The 25,483-nt window shown below is 38.2% G+C and overlaps 1 protein-coding gene across 3 annotated transcripts; it reads right to left on the bottom strand.

Moving 5' to 3' along the window:
* Nucleotides 1-6,853: 6,853 nt before the first annotated feature.
* Nucleotides 6,854-20,355, bottom strand: LOC122026138. Of its 3 annotated transcripts, none has more exons than XM_042584780.1 (5): nucleotides 20,030-20,355; nucleotides 16,429-17,189; nucleotides 15,763-16,323; nucleotides 15,430-15,670; nucleotides 7,360-7,439 (listed from the first exon to the last, which is right to left on the bottom strand). In XM_042584780.1, exons 2-4 carry the CDS (start codon nucleotides 16,853-16,855, stop codon nucleotides 15,525-15,527), a joined length of 1,134 nt encoding a protein of 377 aa, XP_042440714.1. In that variant the 5' UTR covers nucleotides 16,856-17,189; nucleotides 20,030-20,355; the 3' UTR covers nucleotides 7,360-7,439; nucleotides 15,430-15,524. The 3 variants fall into 3 exon arrangements, 2 of the variants coding, with proteins under 2 accessions (XP_042440714.1, XP_042440713.1); XM_042584779.1 differs by lacking the exon at nucleotides 7,360-7,439 and adding an exon at nucleotides 12,966-13,836 and having other exon boundaries at nucleotides 15,763-16,338; XR_006124034.1 differs by lacking the exons at nucleotides 15,430-15,670; nucleotides 15,763-16,323; nucleotides 16,429-17,189; nucleotides 20,030-20,355 and adding exons at nucleotides 6,854-7,227; nucleotides 8,106-11,205 and having other exon boundaries at nucleotides 7,296-7,439.
* Between the last annotated feature and the right edge of the window lie 5,128 nt (nucleotides 20,356-25,483).

The raw sequence follows: 25,483 nt of genomic DNA, 5'->3' as shown, positions 1-25,483 counted from the left end.
CGAACCAGAAGTCAACAGACGCTGGGCATGTGGCGCTCTTCGGCTCGCTGATGTAGACCTCCCACTGGTGGCGCGACGCTTCGGCTAGCCTGCACAGAAGTCGAGCCGGGAAGGGGTTCCCGGCGGCGACCCTCCGACGCTCAAGTCAGGTAAGCTACGATGAACGAAGTGGCTTCCAAAGTCTCTGAATGCGTACCTCCGACGAAGTCTGAGGCTCTTTATATAGAGTTGTGAAGGGTTAGGGCACGCATACCGAGGTGCATATGTGTCCTCTGTCCTTTCCTCGGTATGCAGTTGTCAGAAAGCTCACCTGACCCATACCGCTACAGTCAAAGCATGTCCTCGATGGGACAGCAGAATCCCCTGTCACAAGATTTGGAGCATGGCCTACACGTAAAACATACCTGCTGTCAGAAAAAGACCTCCCTTGTCCTTTTCCCCTTTGCTTCAGATCTAGCGTCCGGGCGGACAACTCCCTCAACATCCGGCCGGAAATTCGTAGTGGTTTACTTGTGCTTTGTGGAGACTAATAAACAGGGGTGCTTTATGACTGTGGTCGGTCAAAAGGTCAGCTCGGTCCATGACCTTTTTAACTGAGCGTCGGAACCCCGATTTGACAGGGTGCCTTCCAACCATAAGTGTGAGCCGGCCAGACCCGTCCGGGTATTCGATTCCATCGGCCCGGCCTTCTGTGGTCGTCCGTCCGGTCGGACCACACTCCTCCCGGATGGGTGGCTACTCCGGTGAATTCCACTCGGCGTTGACATTGCAAGAGAGAGGGGGGGGGCCCGCTCTTACCACCGGATCATATACGATTTGTTGGTTTTGTTAGAGTTATAGTCAAGTCCTAATTTGTTGTACACGACTCGTTGCGACCCAAGTACCATATTTAGACACTTAGATCACAGCTCGAACTTTTCCAATATTTTCTTGAGTCGCTCAACTTGACCTTTCAAGTTGGAATTTTCTTCCTCAAGTTTTGCGACTTGAGTTGAAGTTCCAACTTAAACTTGGTTAGTCGAGTTACTCAAGTTAACTTGCTCCTTAAGGTGGTCAACTTCATTAAGTAGTAAGTTATTTTGTTTTTCATTTTTTGTTAATTTTTTAAATAGACATTTAACTACTTTAAGTAAATTCGACTTGGCAAAAAAAGGTGTTAGAGTGTATACTAAAATCCTAGCTTTTTGTAAACATTTATTTTGAAATAAAGAATCACATTGGTCAAATGTCTACATTTATATGCTAAGTATAGTTGTTCAATTAATTTATATTATAGATAACATGGTGTGTGGTGTCACACACAGAAGATCATGTTATCAGTTTTTTATAAATTATAAATAGTAGCTCATGACTAAGATGAAAAGAAACAAACCATTGGAATAGTCGTAGTGTAATTTGATATTAGTTTATCTTAACTATAAAATTACACTAGTACACTCTGAGTGTATTGAGCATGACCATTTAAGGTAGTTTCTTTTTATACTGACTGCATAAAAAAACAAGACCTTTGTTATTATGGAAGTGTGTACTCTTAATCATGATATAATAACAAGCGCATATATGTAGTATTTATTTCTTTAATTTATCAAAGGGTGTGATTTAGTTCGATAAATCAATAGGCCCGATAAGTTGGGAAATAATATTATTTATAGTGTGTGTTATTGATTATAGAAGGAAACTGTGTCCTAGGAATCTAAGTTGATGATGCCCCCAAGAGGAGCTCATAAGGATTGTCATGTAAACCCTGGAGGTGGACTTAGTCCGACATGACGATGAAGTTGAGTGGTACTACTCTTGGAGCTAGATATTAATTAAGTGAGTTGTCAGTAACTCATTTAATTAATAGACATTCTATATCTTAAACATAGGGAGACTAACACACTCATGATAAGAAAGAGCTCATATAGTAATATAGGATTGGTGCGGTAGTTCAATAATAACTCTTTAGTGGTATGAGTTATTATTGATGAACTCGAGTTGGGTGTTCGGGGCGAACACGGGAAGCTCAAGTTCATCGAGAGACCAAAACCAATTTCTCCTCTCGGTCCCTGTCGTAGCCTCTTATTTATAAAGTTTTATACCCACCTATACCCAACTTCTTACCCACCTTAAGGTGGTCGGCCAAGCCTAGCTTGGAGCCCAAGCTAGGGCCGGCCAAACCAAGGCATGATGGGTCAAGTTGTGGCCGGCCCTAGCTTGAACCCAAGCTTAGGTGGCCGACCAAAATAAAATAAAAGGGGAGTTTAAATTTAAATCTTTCCTAATGTGGAAGACATGATTTTAAAAGAGGGTTTTAAAATTAAAATTTTCCTTTTATAGTTTCTACAAAAGATTAAGAGAAAGGTTTGATATCTTTCCTTATTTGTAGTTAAAAGAAAGATTTTAATTTGGGAGAAAACTTTCCTTTTTGTAATCATCCACATGTTTTAATAAAGAGATTTTAATTTATAAAACTTTCCTTTTACAATCAACCATGAAGGGAATTTTAAAAGAGAAATTTTTATTTTAAAAATTTCTGGAAACAAATTAGAAAGTTTTAATTTTGTGTTTAAAACTTTCCTTGTTTGGAGGAGATGGTGGTGGCCGGCCATAAGGGTTTATAAGGAAATTTTTAATTAAATTTTCCTTCTTAAACATTGGCATGGAATATAAGGAAGTTTTATTTATAAAACTTTTCTTATTTGCCAAGACCAAGGAATATAAAAGAGAGGGTAGAGGTGCCTCACCTCACAACATATCATCTAGTATTCCTCTCTTCTCTTCCTTGGTGGTGGCCGACCCTCTCTTCCTCCTTTTCTCCTATTCTTCTTCCTTGTGTGGCCGGCAGCATCTTCATCTCAAGGAGCTTGGTGGTGGCCGGATCTTGTTAGAGGAAGAAGGAGAGATAGGAGGCTTTGTTTCTTAGCATCCCTTGGAGCTTGGTTGGTGGCCGAAAGTTCTTCATCTCTTGAAGATTGTTGGTGGCCGAAACTTGCTTGGAGAAGAAGGAAGCTTGGGTGGATTCTCATCTCGGTAGATCGTCGCCCACACGACGTCCGAGATAAGAAGAGGAATATGACAAAAGATCGTGAGGTCTATAATCTACAAAAGGTATAACTAGTTATTAGTTTCCGCATCATAACTAGTTCATCTTTTTGTTTAGATCTTGGAATACCAAACACAAGAGGCTAGCGATTCTAGGTTTCGGATTTATGATTCGAATTTGTGTTTCTTTTGTTTTTCGATCTTGTGTTTCGATTGTTCTTAAAGGTTGAACCTAGGGTTACTATAAGGAGATTAAATATTGAATTTCATTGAAAGGCTTAGTCTAGAAAGTGGTGGATGCTCCCACACCCAAGAAGGCCTAGCGCCTCGCCATGTTTAACCTGGAAGCCGATCTCTGAAATAAATATTTAATCGAATTTGTAACATGGGCGGATTTGGATTAATAATGTTAAACATCGTTTGCAATCCAAGTCTAAACCTCTAAGAACAGATAAGTTGAATTTGGAATCAATAATGTTAAGTTCTGTTTGTGATTCCAAATTTAATTTCTAAAGAACACAATAGGTTGTTAGGAATGATTCAGGACTTGTACAAAATTTTTGTACAGGGGAACTAGTACGATATTCCGAGTAGCAACCAACAAAAGGTACCATATCGCGAGACCTTTGGAAACAAATACAGATCTGTGGCTTCTCTCAGACTCGGTGTTGATCTTGGACTTATACTCTTCCTCAGACTAGGAATCTTTGTTTCTTGCCATAAGGGCAAGATGACTTGAGTGCTTTGGTTCTTCCACATCGGACTCTTCGGAAGATGACTCATCCCATGTCGCTTTGAAGGCCTTCTTTCTTCTTGTTGATTTTGAATTTTCCTCCCTCTAGTTAGGGCATTCCTTTTTGAGATGCCCCTTTTTGTTGGTTTGTGTCTTGTTGGTGCTGCTTTTGAACTTCTTCCTTATAAGTAGTTTTCGAACCATGTTAACCAGCTCCTCTTCATTGGTTGAGTCTGAGTCAGACTCACTTTTTGGTTCCTTTTTGGCTCTAGTCTTGGTTTCTTTACTTGATCCTGCATACAAAACAATACCTTTCTTGACTTGACTCAAGTTAGACTGTTCATTAATTCTAATTCATAAAAAAGTTCATCTAACTTAAGAATAGAAAAATCCCTTAAAACTTTATATGCATCTACTATTGATGTCCACAAGGAGTTTCTCGGGAAGGCGTTTAGTGCGTACCTTATCGTGTCGTGATTCTCCATGTTGTGTCCGATTATATGTAGGTCGTTGAGAATGTATTTCAGTCGAGCGTGTAGTTGTGTGGCCGTCTCTCCAGGAAGTATTTTAATATTAAACAAATTATTTAATAACAAATCTCTTTTGTTTACCTTAGATTCGTCGATTCCTTCGTACAACTTTACCAGATGGTCCCAGAGTTCTTTTGCATTTTCGTAGGGCCCGACTTGATTCAGTTCTTCCATCGTTAGGCCGCATTGAATGGTGTTGATTGATTTGTAGTTTAGTTACACCTTCTTGATCATTGGAGGGGTCCAGTCTTCTGGTTCTACCGACTTTCCATCTACCATCGGGGGAGTGTATCCTTTGAGTATGGTGAACCAAAGCTCGATGTTTGATTTGAGGTAGCACTCCATTCTATTCTTCAAGTAGCTGAAGTTCTCTCCTTTGAACAATGGAGGGCAGACGATGTTGTACCCTTCTTGGTAGGAGTTTGACATCTTTGCTATCAAAGAAAAAAGGAAAAGAAGATTTCCAAGACACTCATCTTGAGATTAGTAGTGTGAGATAAAAAAAAATTAAGAACGAAAAAAGAAATCTTTTTAAGAAGAAAAGAAAATGTTTTTTAAAATTGCTTGAAAGACGATTAAGTATTTTCAGAGCTACCAGACTCTGATACCAATTGAAGGATCGAAGAATGCAATAGAGGCGGGGATGAATATCACTCATCAAAAAACTATTTCTTTTCGTATTGTAAAACCAATTAAAGTATGCATCGAAAAATAATATAATAAAATAGATGACTCAGGTGGTTACTTGGTTCAGAACCTACGTCGACTCCTATTCCAAAACCTGCGATCCTTGGCCGCACTGTTAGACAATCCACTATGATTCTTCTTTTAGAAATCTTCGGAATGAAGCAATGCGTACAAATGCAAGTAGAAGATAGTAACAAAATGCTATCTTCTTTCAAGTTAAGCATAATGCAAGCTTAAATAAATATACTGACAAAAATAGAAGACGAAGCTCGATCGACACTTGAACGAAGCAGCAGCTTGCTTGAAGATGAAGCGCAGAGTAGTAGCACGAGCAGCTTTGCACAAGGATGAGCTGAAGAATTGATTACCTGCCTCGGATCTCGAACTCCTTTTTATAAGAATCGTCACTGTTCGGTCGATCGATCCTCGGGTTCGGTCGACTGAACCCGCTCCCTTCCTTCTTCGCTGAGATCCGATCTTTGAGCATTAATGATGTTTAATGATTCGGTTGACCGATCACTATGTTTAGTCGACCGAACATTGAATCTTCCCTGTTCATGACCAAGATTCGTACTTAATGCTCCATTAATGAGAGATCTTTCGATCGACCGATCCTCCGGTTCGGTCGACCGATCAGCTAAGTTTCCTTCTATGCTTTAGCTCGGTCTGATTTGTGCCACATTATGAAGGTTCGGTCGATCGATCAGGTTGTTCCCTGCAAAATAGAGTTAGACAATTTCCTGCAAAACAAATGTTAGCACAGTAATACGGTGAGATGTATGAGTAGTAAAAGACAGTAACACTGTCTTGATCTCAACTTGAAAACCTTCCCAGTTTCTTCAGTTGGATCAGTGACTTAGAGTTTATTCCTTCCAGAACACGACCTCACTTTCGCTCTTCTAGTTGCTTACCTCAAACCTACCTGCCAAACCTTGATCCTCCAGACCTGTTTGGACTTTGCCGCTCAACATCAGATCGGCCCACCAGGACTACTTTCCCTTGATCTTCAGTCCTCCAAACCTATCGAGCTTCCCTGCCAAGTGTCGGGTCCTCTCAACCCACTTGGTCTTTTCGCCTGACTTCCACGATCTGCTAAGTCTTTCCTACCTAATCACGACTAGGACTTTTCCGGTTGAGTAAATAACCTGCATACTTAGTCAACTTGTTAGATCATAACAAGATTTAACTTGAATCTTTGGCAATATCAAAACTCAGGTTTGATTCTGGTGCACCCTACACTAGCACAATCAACCAACCCATCACCGAAATACAAACTGATTTCTATACATAACTTACCTTAATCTGGTTGCTCACTTGTTATCTCACAACCGAAGACCTTGCTGTTGAAAAGGGTGGTCGGTGTTAGGTGGAGTTGCTATCATCCAAACTAAATACACCAAATCAACACCCTATAGATCAACACTTGGATCGTATGCTAGGACTAACTGATTACCTCAAGTGTGGCAGCAAAGCACCTAAATTCGGTAGTCGGTGAACCAAGGAGATCACGGAATGGCTGTGATGCTAGCTGCAACCTCTTGTCGGTGATGATGGTCGCAGTACAAAATCATCAAGTGTGGCATAATATTAGGCTAACCTAATAATTTATCTTCTTTCATATTATTTAGAACGGACAGTAAAAAAAACCCTTAGCGTAATCACCTTGGTGTAAAACAAAGATAACATTAGTCGACACTTTTCACACAGCATGGTTGCCATTCACTCAGGCCAAAAACAAGCAAGCACACAACATCAATCAACCAGAGTCTGCTATATAAACAGAGGCGAAGACAAATGAAAGCTTATTCGATAATTTTATGCCTAGGGTAGGAAGGGAGCCACAAAACCCTAAAATACTGTCATTTTATTTGAAAGCTTTATCTTTTCTTTCGCCAATCTGGTTTAAAATTCGTGAACAAGAAGCATTATTACAACACAGACAATACACTTCATCGACAATGGAATGATAAATGACACCATATCTTCATATTTTCTTAGGTTATATGCGAGAATGAAAAGCATCTAACTATGAAGACAACAAAAGCTAAAAGGATTGAAGGAATTAGGACATGTCATTTGCTAAAGTAGTTCAAGATGCAAGGGTGAATCTGGTCCTTTCAAGTACTCATAGCAGCTGTTTTACAGATGGGGCATAGATTTTTTATAGCCAACCAGCCATTTCTTGATGCACAACGAATGGAAATCATGACCACAGTCCAATTGACCCAGTTCGTCTCCATCAATGTATTCTTCCTGCCACGACACAGAAAGCTCAGTTTTCCACCTTTGAGAAAATGAGCGAAAGTAAAAAATGTACTCACCCGACAAATGCAGCATGGCTCAACTTCCCCAGTAGGCTCTGATGCAACAGGTACATACTTATGCTGCTGTAGGCATTCAAGTATCTTTTCCTCACTAAGTCCAGTGTTGACGCTACCGATACGTTCTCCTAGCGCTATCAGTTCCTGAAGCACAAAGCAGTGTAAGTTGAAGTATACCTGTCGAGAAAATTGGCACCCCCAACATATACTGATTGCTCGAGTAATAAAACATGCTGCTCAAATATATAAACAATACCAGTTCACTTTGACTTCAGTTTCCAAAACCAGTATACCCCTAATGACAATCTCAAAAATACAAATAATAACTGCAGGTATTCAATTTTTTATTCAATCAAAGTTGGACTCGTCAATTTTCTCCGCCTTATCTGTGTTGGACACCTACTTCCTAAGTTGACACTCCATACTCCTTTGATGATCTCTAAAATTTTTGAAAAATTGTTGTGTCAGGCACTTGGATCCACCTATGTATCAGATCTTCATACGTGAGTCAAAGTAAAATTGTTCTCATATATCACGTACCATTTCTAAGTTAAAAAGGGGGTTACAGACTACTTATCACTTGGTTGTTCAACTTCCTCCTAACTATGAAGACTATTCAAATCTATCAAGGAAAGATATAGGTTAGCAGGATGCTTCCTCTGTGTCAGATAAACTGATAAGATTGTAAATCAGTTTAGTTAACCAATTTCACTTTTGAGGTTTACACTCTAGACATTCTCTTCAAAAAACAATGCCTTGACTTCAAAACATCTAACAAGATAGAATTCACTAATAGAAAACAGTTAATACCTTAAAGGAATTAGGAATCTGAAGTCTCATCAGTCCAGGGAAACATGAGTTTGAATGTAGGATATCCTCAGAAGAAGATTGTGTAGATAGGCAATACTTACAAAAAGTGTTAATAAAATGATTCTCAGGCCACTAACAAAAATAAAGAGAGGATTTGATATTAGCAATATGAATAGTTAACAAGGACAAAAAAAATGAAGAGAAGCTATTTCACATCCCCCCAAGTGAAAGATGATGACACCAAATATCAACATATTTTGTAGTACTTTCCCACAACTGATACAAAATAATCATTAAGAACAATGCCAAGAATGCGAAATTACCTACAACAGAATATGAATATGCTAGATTTCAATTAGCAAGGAAAAGAGAAGCTAGGGTGAGATACGAGCTATATTAACACAAATACAGAACATGTTTTATTTACTCATCTCATTTTAGCAAAAGGTTTAGTTCATTCTATCATAAACAAAATGATGTTCAAGTCTGCTTGGGCATTTTAAATAAATTCTTAATACCTATGAAAGAACCAAATCTAGAGTAAGATGAAGATGATACTCGAGATTAACCTTGACATTTTGAAATTGGACCCACATTAAGATCACAAATTGGATCAAGTGCAAAATTCCATTGACAGGTTATATCTTCAGGTTTCGTGTGCATAAAATGACCCAAAAAAGATGCAAATAGGAAGAGACCCATATGATGACCTTGTGCACCAAAACATAAGCATATAGAACCTCAAGCCTATTATTATCTAAGAGTTTAATCCAAGTTAACTGTCATGTCTTGTGCTTATTATCTCTTTCCAAATGTGCTATCTATTAGCTTTCCTATTTAACATATCTCTGATCTCAAATTTCACACGCTAATTCTACTGTTCTACAGCTCACAGTCCTCCCTCAGAGTGATGTGTACATACCAGTAAGCATTAATGATGTTGTTGAAGCTAAGAGGCTCTGCGCCCAATAAACCCAAACTACAACTATGATGATCCATATAAATATATAAATTGGTTATTTTATAATAGCTCGAGTTTTTGTAATAAATAGTTAGATAATCAATTTCAACAGTGTCAAAGTTGGAGGTCTTTCTGGTTCAAACCCTGCTGTATCAAATACAAAAAAGCCTATATTTTTGAGTCATAATAGGCGTGAAGGGGCGTCTTGAAGCTAAAAGGCATTCTCTTGCCTATTGGTCCCACATGAAGAAGTGCATTGATCCATATAAATATATAAAATGATTTCTTTCCTAATAGATTGAGCTTTCAGAATAAGAGTTTAATTAAAATTTATCAACTCCCACAAGCACTTATCGAATACTCTTCTTAGTTTCTTTCTATTTTATCCCATTATATATAATCTCCTTGAGCACTATCAAGTTTATAAGTTCTCATAATTTACTATGTGAAAAAGATTTGAGGACGCCTCCGTCTTTATCCCAACCCTAAGCCTACAACAATGCCTCCCTACTCCATCCCAACTTCCTCCTCAAGGACACTTGGCACAACATCAATTGTTCTCACAAACAAATGGAGAGTCAACTTGTTCGCCTCCGCATGACACACACCTCGATCTTCCTCACAAAGCACTGAAAGTCGTTGCTTTCTTCCTCTCAAATTGATAGGCCCCTCTCCTAGATCAAGATCCACTCTGCTTTTCTATCACATGTCTAAAAGATTCTCAAGTGAGAATAAGCAATCTCAAAAAGAACTCACTCTAATTTTGGAAATTTCTTCCATTCTCATGGATTACAATTGATTCCTCATTACTCTATTTTTGGCAATTGATTTCCTAGAGGCTTAAAGGGATGCCTGAGAAATCACTTAGGATCTGATCAGGTACCAATCTTGATCCAACTTGGTTGATCTGTATCAGTCAAGTTTCCCATGGTTAATATGGATGAATATGATTTCCCACGAATATGAATTTTAGATATCTTGAATTCTTTATTCGATGAGACGCCATTAATAAGGAAAAAAACTAAGTGGTTGAAATGAAGAGAAACTTTTGGAGTTTGTGTGGACCTTTGTATCTGTTGCACAATTTTAAAACTAAAGTACAACAACCATGCCATAGGCATCACAATCTTAGATAGTTACAAAACAACAAATAGGGTAGTGTTGCAAAACGAGAATGCTAAGATGAGTGTATAGAATGTGTGGGATACTTATAAAAGAATAATACTCGTCATGAGTATGACTAATTAGGTGTAACTTCAATAGGTCAATATGATATGTACATCAGCAAAGACAAATAATAGACCGTGAATGGGTTCGATTGATTTGAGTTAAATATGCAATGGGGAGGAGGACTAATAAGCAAAATGTTTTAGTTAACATGCAACTTAAAAGATTTGAATATTACTTATGATATATCTTGCATAGAATTTGAGAGAGGAATAAAATCATGTGGCAAAGCACACATAATTGAAACTACTAATAAAAAGAGCCAAAACTACGAGATGTCCCCACACTACATTGGATGTGAGACAATTCTCCATTCGGATAACTGCAAATGACAATTTACCAAAGGACGTACGTAGGTTTCCGAATTGACCAAAAGACATATGCTACTTTGACATTTACCATAGGGCGTACTCAATTATGTGAACTTCTCATTCTATCCCTCCTGCCAAAATTGACTTTTTCTCCTTCTCTTTTCTTTTTCTCTCTTCTCTTTCCTCTTTCCTCTCTCCTATGTATGCAAACTCTTTTCTCTCCTCTCTTCTTTTTCTTCTCTTTTTTGCACATGCATAACGAGGGCTTGATATGAAAATCATATCAGGTCCTTAGCATTTAGAGTTTAGTTGATTCATTCGATAACATTTTAACGTCTTCGGATAAGATGAAATAAGCAATGAAGGACACTGGGACTCTTTGCAACCTTAATTTACAGGACTTGAAATGGTTGCAATCTGAGATATCTGAATCGATCAATAGATTTTGACCGAAACTCACTGATTGACCTAGACAGGTCAGATTGGACTCATTTTAGGTCCTGTGAATTTCTAAGGTTGCAAGGAGTCCAACGCTGTCCTCCCTTGCTTATTTTGGCTTCTCCGAAGATGTTAAAATGTAATAAGAAAGAATCGGTAAAAAAAACCCACATTGGGCATAATATGATTCATATCAGGTCCAATGTGGGATTTTTTTGGTTGATTTTTTCTTATTACATTTTAACACTTCTTGAGAACCCGAAATAAACAATGGAGGATACTGTTGTACTTGCAACTTCATAAATCTACAGGACCTGAAATTATTACAATATGAGATTTCTAAGTTGATTTGTGGATTTTGACCGAAAGATCTGATTGGATCCATTTCAAGTCTTGTAAATTTTTGAGGTTGCAAGGAGTCCAACGGTGCCCTCCATTATTTATTTTTGATTTTTTTTTGGAGGTGCTAAAATGTAATAAAAAAAATCAACCAAAAATCCCACATTAGGCCTGATTAATCTCCACTGTTTGCTTTGACAAATAGAGATTCATCCATCTGATGACCAATAGTAAGAGGTCTACCACCATTACAGTGAGAAAGTCACATGTTACATGGAGAAAAGGATATCATCCACAATTATATGCTGCTACACAATCCAATACAGTAGATAAAATGCACAAGAAAAATGTGCCTAATCTCATATAGCTTAACAGGATAACTACTATATATGTGGCTTCTGGTGAGCTAATTATGATATCTTTCTGTTGGTACTCTGTACTTAGCAAGTTGATACAATTTATAAAGCACAAGAGTTTGGAATCAAATAAATCATTTGTCAGGGGATCTAATTGTGATAACAATTCTATCTAAAGATTTTAAATGGCCAGAAGCACTGAAGAACTATTCGATAATGCTTTTTGAGGAATTAGTTGACTGATATATTTTAATTAGGCCTAACAAGGGATTTTTGGTCAATTTTTCCTTATTACATTTTTAACACCTACAGAGAAGTCGAAATAAACACGGGAGGACACCGTTTGACTCTTTGCAACCTTAAAAATCCACGAGACTTGAAATGGTTGCAATTTGAGGTTTCTAAGTCGATCAATAGGTTTTGATTAAAGCTCACTGATTGACCTAGACATGTCTAATTGGACCCATTTTAGGTCATGTGGATTTCTAAAATTGCAAAGAGTCTAACAGTATCCTCCATTATTTATTTATGCTTCTCTGGAGGTGTTAAAATGTAATAAGTAAAAATCAACAAAAAATCCCACGTTGGGCCTGATATGAACCATATCAGGCACAATGTGGGATTTTTTCATATTATATTTTAACACCTCTGGAGAAGCCGAAATAAAGAGTGTACCGTTGGATTCCTTGTAACCTTATAAATCCACATGCTTTGACATTGTTGCAATCTAAGGTTTCTAGGTCAATCAGTGGGTTTTGGCCAAAATCCACTAATTGACCTAGACATGTCCGATTGGATCCATTTCAAATCCTATGGATTTCTGAGATTGTAAGGAGTCAAACGATGTCCTCTATATTTATTTTGGCTTCTCCGGAGATGTTAAAATGCAATAAGAAAAAATTGACAAGAAACCCCACGGTAGGCATGATATAGAATCATTGTGGGTATGATATGGAATCATATCAGGCCCAACGTGAGGTTTCTTGCCAATTTTTTCTTATTACATTTTAATACCTCTGGAAAAGCCAAAATAAACAATGGAGGGTATTGTTGGACTCCTTGCAACCTCAGAAATTCATAGGATATGAAATGGATCTAATCGGACCGTCTAGGTCAATCAATGGATTTCAGTCAAAACCCACTAATCGGCTTAGAGACCTCAGATTGCAATAATTTCAGGTCCTGTGGATTCCTGAGGATGCAAGGAGTTCAACGGTGTCCTCCATTGTTTATTTCGGCTTCTCCAGAGGTATTAAAATATAATAAGAAAAAATTAATAAAAAACCTCATGTTGGGTCAAATATGATTCATATTAGGCCCAACATGAGCCTAATATGCAAAGAATCTAATGGTGCCCTTCATTATTTATTTTAATTTTTCCAGAGGTGTTAAAATTTAATAAGGAAAAATCGACAACTGATCAACCTAGAGACCTCAGATTACAACTATTTCAGATTCTATAGATTTCCGAGGCTATAAGGAGTCCAATGGTGCCTTCCATTACTTATTTCATTTTATACAGAGGTGTTAAAATGTTATCCAATGAATCAACTAAACCCTAAACACCGAGGGCCTGATTTTCATATCAGACCCATGTTATGCATGCAAAAAAGAGAAGAAAGAGAAGAGAGGAGAGGAAAGAGAAAAGAGTTTGCATGCATTGGAGAGATGAAAGAGGAAAGAGAAGAGAGAGAAAGACAAAAAGTTAGTTTTGGCAGGAGGGATAGATGGGAAGATCACATAATTAAGTGTGCTCTTTGGTAAATGTCAAAGTAGCATGCGCCTTTTGGTCAATTTGAAAATCTACATGCGCCCTTTGGTAAATTGCCGAAATGCAAATCTAGCCAGTGGCATTAGGGTGATATCTCGTGTCCTTTCTTCTAGCATTACGAAATGAAAAAGTTAGCAATATATAAGTATTTAATGATCAATGATCATCTTAAGATATAGTTACTTTTATCAAATAAGCTAGTAGTCAAATAGCAGCCAAACTAAAAAGAAAGAATATTCAGTAACTACAACATTCCCAATACTGTAAAATTGCTAACCTCAAGCAGTAAATTATCACCCCGACGGATGCGGTAAAAAACATTCCGAATCTATTATAATGAGAATAATGTCATTCAACACCAACAAGATAAAATGTAAAAAATGCTTTTGTTAAAAAAATGGTGAGAAAGTAGAGTAACTAGAGATGACAATAAACTCTTTCATGCCAAGATCAACTATAAAGAGATCAGTTACATGTACGATTGTGGAATTAACATTCTTCCTAGAAATGAAGATGACAAGATAGTGATATCCTGGATTTCCCCTTTGCATATAATAAAAATTCAAAACATGCTTTAGATGCTTTAAAGTTTCGCAAGTGCATGTATGTTGAATCTGCTTATACAAACAAAATGAGATAGATCACATAGAAAGTGGAGATTCAATGTTGAGAAGATTTTTATTTTAAAATAACTTATAATCTGCACTTAGGATTTGCTGGATGAGAAAGATATGAAAAGGCAGAAAATATATGGTTTTTCCTAGTAGCAACGTTTTGCATTCCATGTAAAGAAAAATCAATAGTGCCATTCCTGAACCAACGTTCAACAGAAACATTCTTGTAGAGATCAGAAATGAATTTTGCCTGGTGATAAGTTCTGTCGTAAGAATTAGAACAATTTTGTTAGAAAAAACTCAAGATTCACATACCAAAATCCAAGCTAAATAGTAATAACAAGGAAAAACATTTGATGGTTACAAACGGCATAGTATGGATCACTACAAGGAATGATCTTCCAAAATCTTGTTTCACTGAACCATTTAGTGATTTTCTTAGGGTTCTGAACAACTTAGATAAAAAAAAATTACAAGACTGAGAACAAGATGAATTCTAGCACAACTCAAATTATGCAACCTAGACCATGCCAAAAGAGGATGTTTCACTAACTCAGCCTTGAGAACTAGATCAATAAAAAGAAACCAAACTTTCAAATAAAGAGACCAGAAGAAAAGATTCTTCCACATAAGAATTGTAAATGCTAGTGCATATCTAATATGTGCCCAATGCTAAAACCTTCAAACTTACAAACATGATTTTGTGAGTTTGGATGCATACACAATTGTCGGCTTCAATAAGCTTAAAGAAAAGAGTTGACAGATTTATTTTTTTAAGGGAAATATTAAAGAAACACTACCACCTGAGTTGACTTCTGAATATGTAAAAATGCTGTCAATTGTACTCAAATTCTCTTAATTCAGAGGACTTGAAGGAGCATTGAAAGATTTCAGCATTGCATGTTAATCTAGTTTTTGAAAAGCATCAAGATAATCAGTGAAATATGGCAGTGTTAGTCTCAAAAGTCAACACCTTTAGAAACTGGATAACAGATATGTAACATTAACTAATCAAGCATAAAATTCCACTATACTATCAAATCAATTCAACTTTTACTGTCACGGTTATGACACCATACAGTAGCCCAAGTTGAGATGTTCAGTGATGTGAATTCAGAAGACATAACCAGTATATAAATGCAAACAAAAAACATATAATGCTCGTGCATAAAATTGCTTTATACATTATCATACTAAGAATGATTCATGCCAAATTTGAAGGTATGGCAGAAGTAGATCCTGGAACTACTGAGATAATAAACACGAGCCTCACCAATTTTGTTAAAGATGACAGTTGTGTTACATACCCCTGACATTCTGTTTCTCCCTTCTCTTGCAGCTGCAAGAGTCCGTGCTGACAAGGCAATGCCCAAAGCACCACTATTATGCCTATGCAACATATTTAATCTTGTGTGTGGATGCTGATGAACACAGGAAACAGCTCCAGACTGATGACGTCCAACCTCCTGAGATGTGGAAGAATTGTTTTGATGTTGAGGAAGGCTGATGGTCTGGCCTCTGAATTCAAAATCAGAAGAAAAAATGTTCCTACGAATAGTTTCTGATAAGCGGCGTCGATTTTGGTGAGTTAACCAGTTTGTTCCCAATGATTGATGATAAAGACCTAAATTGACGCCAACCTGTGATGCAGGTACCAAAATTGCTGGTTAAAACTGAATTGCCACTGGCTGAATGCCAATTTATTTGAACTCGCATCATATCTGTAGTGCTACTTGAGGGAACAGATACTTGCTCCGAGATATTGATTGGAACATCTAATTGATCCAATTCCACAGCTGAGCCATCGACTGCAACTGCTGGAGAGCCCAAAGAACTACCTACTTCCATAGCGGAAATTCCACTTTGTGGTAAAGGATACAAGTCCGAAGAAATGACAGGAAGCATACGTAGATTACGTTGCCTATGTGGCCTCAAATTAATGGCCAAATACCCGGAATATAAAGACTGACTAGATGAGGTGGTTGCAGATGATGATTGGACAGGCCAAGGATTATAACAAGTAATATTGTTCTCTTGGGGCCATAGTCCAGGTGCAAAATTATCAGCGTCATTTGCATGGCTGATTTTCACTCGAGTGTTTCGCTGAAAGCTTTCACTGTTTCCAGAAGCACTAACATAAGGATGATCATCAGTAGTCGCACCTCTTGCTAGTTTACTGATTCTCACATTTATTTCTTCTCCTGTATGAATTGAACCTGTTTAACTACAGAGATAAGCCAAATATCCTTTTGCAAGATTGAAAGCACAATGAAGAGAGGAAATAAAATTGAGCAAATTATTATCACCTTCACCGAAGTTACTAGAATCTCCACTTGCCGAGCATTCCCCATCATCTCGTTTGATGTTCTTTCTCTTGTGTGAAGAGCTTTCTGCTATTTTTTGTTTTCCACCATCATAATTGGAAAATAAATCAATAGCACTAACAGAACACCCCCCTAAAGAAGATCCAGATAAGGAGACATGCTGACACGGTGATGGACCCTGATTACTTGGTCCTGAATGAAGTTGTGTTTCAAGAAACTGCCTACTCATTTCAACATGCTCTGTAGGGGGTTCATTAAAGTCAAGAAACTGAGATGATGGTTGTCTATTATTGACAATATTGATGCTGGTCTCAGCGTTATCAGTTTCAAATGGAAGAGTATTCATTGCCTCATATCTACTATCTGCTATACTTGGTCCACCTACTCTATTACCTGGAGCAGAAGACATCCAACCACTTTCAAGTTTTGTTTCACTTCGGCTGCAATGATTTAGTGAGGACGTTCTAGACTTAAGACCAAGTGGACCCCAGAAATTCAAGTTGGGATTTTCTTGGGTAGCAACATTTTCGCATGAGATGGTTTCACTAGATGATAGTGGATTGCGAGGTAAGTCCTGGTTCTCTACTGAAAGAGTGAGGTCATTTCAAAGCATTTGTTGATCCATGACAGAAGTGCCTGAACTAGAAGGCTGATCTATTCCAAAAATGTCAGAGAAGGGTGTGAAAGTACTCATTTGCCTTCCCTTACAGCCCTGGCAAATTGGACTAATGTGATCCTTGGAACTACAAATCCCATAGCACAATTCAGCAATTATATAAATAGACATAAATGGACAGATAGAAGAAAGACAGCCTTCATTGGTAGAGCAAACTTCAAGTTGTTAAGAAGAATAAAAAATAACGGTCAGCAAGATAAATATATAAATCTTTGAACAAAATGAAACAATGATTTGAACAAAATGAAGATCATATTTAACAAAACTACTTCCCATGGTGTCTTTTTGACACCTATTTGCCCATGTAAAACAGAATCTAGAAGGCAATTATTCAAAACTCCACATACTATTAGTCTATGATGACAACTACTCTCAAGTACAAGGAGCATTTGGAGGGGATACTCAAATAATCAGAAAAAGTAGCATACAAGATGTCATTCTACATGTGAAAGTTCCATAAATCCACATTCCTTTGCTATTGGTTTCTTGTATGAAGCAATCTAGCATCTTCAAGATACAGCCAGTAAGAACAAAAAATAAAAAAACCATTATGCATACTTTTAGAAAATTATCACATGCTATCAATTGTCAAGAAAAATAGGGTAAATTGCAATTAGTAATCACAAATACAAGAGACAGCATTTAGACATCACATCCTGAACTTAACAGTTTTACATGGGATGGACTTGGAGGAAAGAAATTATCCTTGAGTAAGATTTATCAAATCAACTAAAATCTGAAAGGCAGACTAAAGTAAATTTTGTCTATTTTGAATGTAGAACCTCAGAACCTTGGTTAAACTTACATAAGATCACCGAAACCTAAAAATATTAAAATTAAGGAAAAGAACGAACCTAGTATGTCTTTCAGCTCAAATTTGGTCAGTTGTATGAAATATGTTTATGTAAATTTCAAAGTCTACCTAGGATCTAGTATTTCAAGATTCTACATAAACATGGGAACATTAATTCTTAGCTCGAGCTAATGCCAAATTTCAAATGACCAGAATTTATGTCAAAATATCTATCATCCTTGTGATTCATCAAGCTTCCATAGAATTAAAAATGTCAAACAATTAAAGATAGAGGGAAGACAACTTTTGGCTTTGAAATTCTTTAGAAAAAAATGAATTAATAAATGGCTATGTCTTTCAATGTGACAAACATTTGCGATCGCTATGATGTTTTCTTTAATCATATATCAAAATAATGAATTATATTAAACATTCATATTTATATGTTAAAGATCTGTTTATCAATCTAGTAAGTTTATTTTTACAGTGAATGAGGTAATTCCTGCACCAACCATCCATATGTAAGAGCTAAGAATACTAACAAAGCTCTGTTAATTCTACAAATTATGTCACATTCATTCACAATATAAAATTTGTTCTACATGTCCACATGAGAGTTACATTCTATTAGATTCTGCCTTTTGAATTTTAATCCATCAAGACTTTGATTTTCCATTGTTCAATTGAGTGTTTGTTTTTAATTTTATAAACAAATTACCCAAATACCTCCAATCAAGTGCATTAGAACCCTAGTTATTTAAGGCATGAAGTGCCCAAAAGCGCATGTGTTGTGAGGCCTGAGGCACTAGGCACAAAGTGAGGTGCACGCCTTATCGAAGTAAGACATTTTTGGTATAAATTTTTACAATTCAAACATATATAGTAAATTTCTATCAAAATATTTCACTAATAAAATCATGCAAAAAAATATGTTAATTAAAAGCATGGGCTAATTTTAAATCTATATATATATATATATATATATTAAATTAATGGGTCAATTTTATTAAAGTTTAATAAAGCTTACTTAAATTATCCCTACGCTCGTTAGAAGTTGATTGAAATTATTTACTTACGTTTTACTTAATTAAAAACTTGTTACGTGCTGCTCGTGACCGTGGTGCTCACGTGAAGCCTCCGCTGCGGAGGCTAGGCTCACGCGACTCTTTCTCCGCGACCGCGGGGCACATGAGAAGACTCTACCGCAGTTGTGGTGCTCAAGTGAAGCCTCTGTTGCGACCACTGGGCTCACGTGACAAGTCCTCCATGGCTATGGGGCTCGCGTGAAGACTCTACTGCGGCCGCAGGGCTTGCGCAACACATCTACAGCGGTTGCGAGGCTCATGCGACGCTTCCATTGCGACTGTGGGGCTTGCACGATGCCTCCAGGGCCGCCTCGAGGCTCTCGATACGTGCGATGCCTTCGCGGCCGCCATGAGGGTTGGGCTTCAATCGAACGAGTAAAATCGCTCCTTACGTGTGATTATCGCGTCTCAAAGGCATGCGCTTAAGCGTGCTTCTTTGAAGCACTACGCCTAGGTTACTACCCAGCCACAAATGGCGCACCTGGGCACAGGCAGGCACAAATGGCACGCCTTTCACAACTATGATTAGAACAAATCATGAAAAGGTAATTTTAACTTAAAAATGAATTTAGGGCTCCAATGGTGGCCTCATTTTATAGAAAATCAATGAGGTGGTGCCCTCTGCTATATAGTTTTACTCACACCACCCTCCGCTGCAAGGCGTCCTTAGGTCAGCATTTGGTTGCTTAATAGAGAGTAGACTGAGGCATTTGGAGAGTCAGTCATCCTGTTCCTATAGCAGCCATCGCTTTGATGGAATTGTAACAAACATCATTGGCCTACTATGAAAGATGACAGTGTGTTGTTCCACCTCTTGCAATAGCGATTGTCACTCTAGCAAGGGCAGCAACAACCTTCATAGAACAGGGCACAAATCCATAGATGAAAACAAAGGACACTAGAAGATTTTGTTAGTGCAATCCCCTAAGTGGTCGTGTTTGAGTGCATGTAAGTTAGGTTTTTGTCTGAGTTCTAATGTGAGTGTGGAGTTTGCAAGGACTTGATAATATGCATCTAAAGTTGGCATACCTTGTGGTTTGACGTGCTTGAATTGCGCTGTTGATTTGGAACACCAAATTAGTTCAACTGAAGGCTCAAGAGGTCCGTTGGAATTAAGAGAAGGATGGCATGCGAGGGACCGCAAGACGAGGAGATTGGAGCTAGTTCAATAGCTTTGATGCGAGTTGCAAGAGGTTGACTTTATAAGTGAAAGTGAAAGTGAAAGATGGCATACAGAGCAAGCCGAGAGATTGATGCATCCGAGGAACTGAAATACCTTACAAGAAGTGGACTCTTGGACGACAAAAGCAGGACTCTTGGATAACATAAAGTAGTCCGGAGGACAGTGGCTTGTGAGAGACTTTGCGACTTGATCTCAAGATTCAGGATTTTGGATTAGATAAGCTTGATTGAGAGAATTCGACAGGAGAACATGCATACTAAGCATAAGCTTCATCGTGAAGGTTTAGTCGACTGGAATGTTGGTTGCCTAGATGACTAGAATCCTATTCTCCATCTTTTACTTGTGTTTGATTGACTTGAGTTAATTGGATTGTCATTTGAGTCAACTAATGTGAGTATTGGACAAATAAATATATTAGATTGGTTAGTTGAGTCAACCGTAGATATCAATTGACCTATCATGGTCGAATTTGTTGGTGGATAAGCTTATGATCTTATATAACCAAGTCGACTAGAAGTGCATCAGTCGAATCGATGCAAGATTTAGTCGAATAACATTATCTTTTCTAGATAAAAGTCAATTGTTAAACAATTTAGTCAACTAATTCCAACTAGAAGATATTTAAATGAGCTACTTATCATCAATCTAAATGCACCCTTATAATAAATAGGGGTGTAAGAAGACCTCGAATAAATTCATTCACAATAAATATTCACTTTTGTGTGCTCATTTTAAAGCTTTTGGTGCTCAGGTAATATCTCCTTTGTGCTTTCATTTCATATCTGTATGAGTTTTCTCCACTTCTCTCAAAGGAGTCTTTTATATTGGGAATTTAGAGTTTTGATCCACCTAGGAGTTAGGGTGTGAACCACATAAACCATTCTTAGTGCTTGTGATTGTCTTGTTCATTTTATTATTCCACTATATTTACTCTTTGTATTGGCTTTGCAAAAGAAAACAATTTTATTTGCAGGTTAAGGCGCTATTCACCCCACAACCCATTCTAGACGCACAACAATCTAAGAGATACCACTACAAATTCATGGATATACAACTAGTATTGAGTGGGTGTCTATCTCATTAGTGTTAATTATGAGGAAAACAGTCAAAATTGAAATTACGTTTTTGTTCATGGTCAAAATACAAAGATTAGAATTTAGGTTTCTTGATTCCCTCATGGTCCACGAGTACAAATTACAAATTACACTCTATATCATCAAATTTCAACTTCTGCCATTACAATCAAATGTCTCTTGTGTGATGCAGGACCAACGTACAAGTATCAAATCTTCAACGAGTCATAACTTTTGACTTGAGTTTCGGAATCATGCTTTGTCTCATGCATACAGAATTTAAATATCTATATTTGTTATTGGGAACCGTAACCATCAAGTTTCTGGCATAAAAATACCGTTTAGGACCTTTTCAAAGGATCCAAATATTTTTTTTTTCTATTTTTAATAATTTCTATTTTATGGTGTTTTGGGTATTTTTGATATGTCAGGTATTTATGAGTTAGGGCTTATCTATATAAGCGTCATGTTTAGCTGTTTGAGGGATTATCCTTTATTTTTAATAAAGTTTTCTCTTTTTTTTTTTTTGGTAAAAACTAGAGAACGGTGAATTTCTCTTTATTTTTTTTTCTCTTCTCGCCTTCTCCTTAATTCCCCATTATCGTCAATCCGCAGAATAATCGCTATCCTTCCTAGCGTTAGTCAGTATCAAAGCGAATTAGATCCAATGGAAGATCATTGTGGTTGGTAGGTTCTGATTTAGGAAGTCAAGCACCATGGTCATAGTGGACGATTGAAGATTTATAGAGACAAGTTGTAGATTTAACCCAGCGTCTAGTGGCGTGAGATCTCGAAGATCATGAGATCTCAGATCATGGATCTAATTCTACCTTCGAGAACCCATATCACCAACAAGCTACGCACCAGAAACGCTGTGGGAGAGAGGAGCCTCATGGAGACCTCGATTTTAGGTTGATCTGTCTGAATTTATAATACATTAAAAGTAGAGAGCTTCGTTGATTGGATCAATAAAGTGTGTGGATCTTCGACTATAAACAAATTCTGGATCAGGAGGTGGAGTTGATTGCCATAAGACTCAAAGGGTGAGCATCGATGTGGTGGGAGTAGATGCGGTGCTCACGAGATAGACAGGGCAAATCCCAAATAATTGACCAGGAGAAGATGAATAAGAAGATAAAGGAACACTTCCTCCCTTTCGGCTACACCCAAACTCTATTCTAGCAACTCACTCATTGAGATAGGGGTACGAGATCAATCGACGAGTAACGGATGAGTTCTACTAGTTGGTTGCTCGAAACGACTTATCTAAGACGGAGGAGCAGATGGTGACATGATATTTAGGAGGGTAATGCCAAACCTTGTAAGATGTTCTCAACCTCCATTTGTTATGGATGGTTTCAGAGGTCTTCCAACGTGCACTGGCAGTTGAAAAACAACATAATCGAAAACCAGTGGGTAGGGCAACCAAAACAGCTGACCAGTTCTCCCTCAGGATTCTCGTCTTCCACAACAGAAGCCACCACATGTTAATTCTAAGACCTCTTTCAGTTATTATCATTGTGGTGACTAGGGACATAGGGCAAACTAATGCAGGAAACCTGCTCTTGCTAATAAAAAAGGTAAAAATTTATTGATTGAGGGAGACATGGAAGAAGAGGTAGCAACAATTGGAGAATCTATGGATGAAGCTAACGATCTGCTTTACCATGAGACTTTGGTCATTCAAAAGAGTCTGCTGACTCTCAAAGGCAATTAGAGGAAGAATGGTTGAGAATCAATATTTTTCACACTACATGCATTGTAACGGATAAAGTCTGCAAGATAATCATTGACAACGATACTTGTGAGAACGTAGTATCTGAAGAGGCTGTCCAAAAATTATAGTTGAGATGGAATGTCATCCTAAGCCATATAAGTTATCAGGGCTGAATAAAGACAGTGACGTAGTAGTAAATAGGCAATTCCTCATACTTTTTTAATTGGCGGCAAATATTTTGATAGTGTTTGGTGTGATATGGTGACCATGGTGTTAGGAACGAAAAGTAGCTAGAGGGGGGGGGGGGTGAATAGCTCTTCGCTCTTGTCGTGTGCTTGTCGTTGCTTGTTTCTTCAAGAATACGCAGCGAAAATACAAAGAAACAACATACAACGCTAACACGGTTGGTTTACTTGGTATCCACCTAACAAGAGGTGACTAGTCTAAGGATCCACACCTACACACACACCCTCCACTAATAAAACTCTCCTTTATGGTAACTACCAAGGGCGGAGAAGCCCTACAAGACTCAATACAAGAAGAAAGGGAAAGGTAATGAAATACAAGCTTACAAACTTACAATGAGTGCAAAAACCCTAACCCTAGTTTCTTCTTCTTGCTTTGATCCGCCTCTTGACTTAGAAGAACCTCCAAGAACCTTCAAGAACTGGCGATCTCGAGCTTGAGAAGAGCTGTGGAGGAGCTGGTGAAGATCTGAAATGAATCGGTGAAGAAGTGCCGAAGACAACGCTCGCCTGCGGCTCAAATACGACGCAACGGTCGGATCCCAATCGATTCGATTATTCCCAATCGATCGGGGAGGCTTTGGATTGATCCACGGATCGATCCAGAGTGCCTCTGTGCTCTGGAAAAACGCCTGGATCGATCCACGGATCGATCCAACGCTTATTACGCGAAGCAGCACCGTCCCAATCGATCTACTGATCGATTGGGACCTCTGGATCGATCCACTGATCGATCCAGAGGCTTTCTGTTCGCTGGGAAAGGCCTGGATCGATCCACTGATCGATCCAGCTCTTGGTTTTTGCCCAAAACCAAGTCCCAAGCCTCTCAAACCAACATCCGGTCAACCTTGACCTGTTGGTACATCATGCCTAGCATCTGATCACTCCCTTGACCTGCCAGGACTCCCCACCAAGTGCCCGGTCAATCCCTTTGACCCACTTGGACTTTTCTCTTCGTGTCAAGTATCCGATCACTCCCTTGACCTACTTGAACTTCCTCCAGATGTCTGGTCAACCTTGACCCATCTGGATTTCCTCGTGCCAAGTATCCAGTCAACCCTTTGACCTACTTGGACTTCCCAACACCAGATGTCCGATCATCCTTGATCCATCTGGATTTTCCCTTGCCTGGCTTCACTCACCTGGATTTTCACCTAGCTTCACTCACTAGGGTTTTCACCTGGCTTCACTCACCAGGATTTTCCTTTGCCTGACTTCACTCACCAGGACTTTCACCTAGCTTCACTCACTAGGGTTTTCACCTGGCTTCACTCACCAGGATTTTCCTTTGCCTGGCTTCACTCACCAGGACTTTCACCTAGCTTCACTCACTAGGATTTCCTCACTGCCTAGCTTCACTCACTAGGTCTTTCACCTGGCTTCACTCACCAGGATTTTCCTTCTGCCTAACATCCTAGTTAGGACTTCCCAGTCAGGTATCCGATCATCCTTGATCTACTTGACTCTTCTTCATTCACACTGATCAGTCCCTGATCAGAATCTCCCCACATGAACAACTGCACCTGCATTGTCCATATGTCTACATGTATTGTCAAACATCGAAATTATGACCAAGACTCAAGCTTGGTCAACTTAGTCAACCTTGACCTAAGGGATATTGCACCAATAATCTCCCCCTTTTTGATGTTTGACAATACCTTTAAGTTAGGTCCACTCTGAGTTAAGCTAATCCCATAGCCTTAACTCTCTTCATGCCAAAGTATGAATGTTGGTTCCCTTCATTCTCCCCCTATGACCTCCCCATAGGTAATGAAGACCTAACTTAAACCACACATTCTCCCCCTATTGGCACACATCAAACAAACACTATCTCGCCCCCTGAAGAAATACTCATCATTGGTTGTAATCAACATCATAATGAAGGCCCCATACCCTTCATTTCCCCTACATTCTCCCGCAATGTAGACAAATGCCCAACCTTGAGCATTTTTCAACCACTTTAAATATCACTTGAAATAATGAGGATATCCACTCCCCATTTCAAGTTCAAATGCCCATTCATGAGCATTTTCTCTAAAGAAGGTTAGCCACCCTCCAAGGTTCATGAAAAAAAAATAATGTTTCATGTCTTTAACGAGTCCCTCCCCCTAAAGACATGATGGTAACTTCTGTCATTGCACCAACAATGACTTGGAGTCCCTAAACCTTTAGGAACCCAAATTTAGAAGTTTTGAGGTTCAAATGTTCAAAAATTGAAACAAACCTCAACCTAAACTTCAATTTTGTCTTCCTTAACCAATCCAT

The sequence above is a fragment of the Zingiber officinale genome, chromosome 10A (genome assembly GCF_018446385.1).
Source record: "Zingiber officinale cultivar Zhangliang chromosome 10A, Zo_v1.1, whole genome shotgun sequence".
Taxonomy (NCBI): domain Eukaryota; kingdom Viridiplantae; phylum Streptophyta; class Magnoliopsida; order Zingiberales; family Zingiberaceae; genus Zingiber; species Zingiber officinale.
This window is presented reverse-complemented; position numbering and strand designations above follow the sequence as displayed.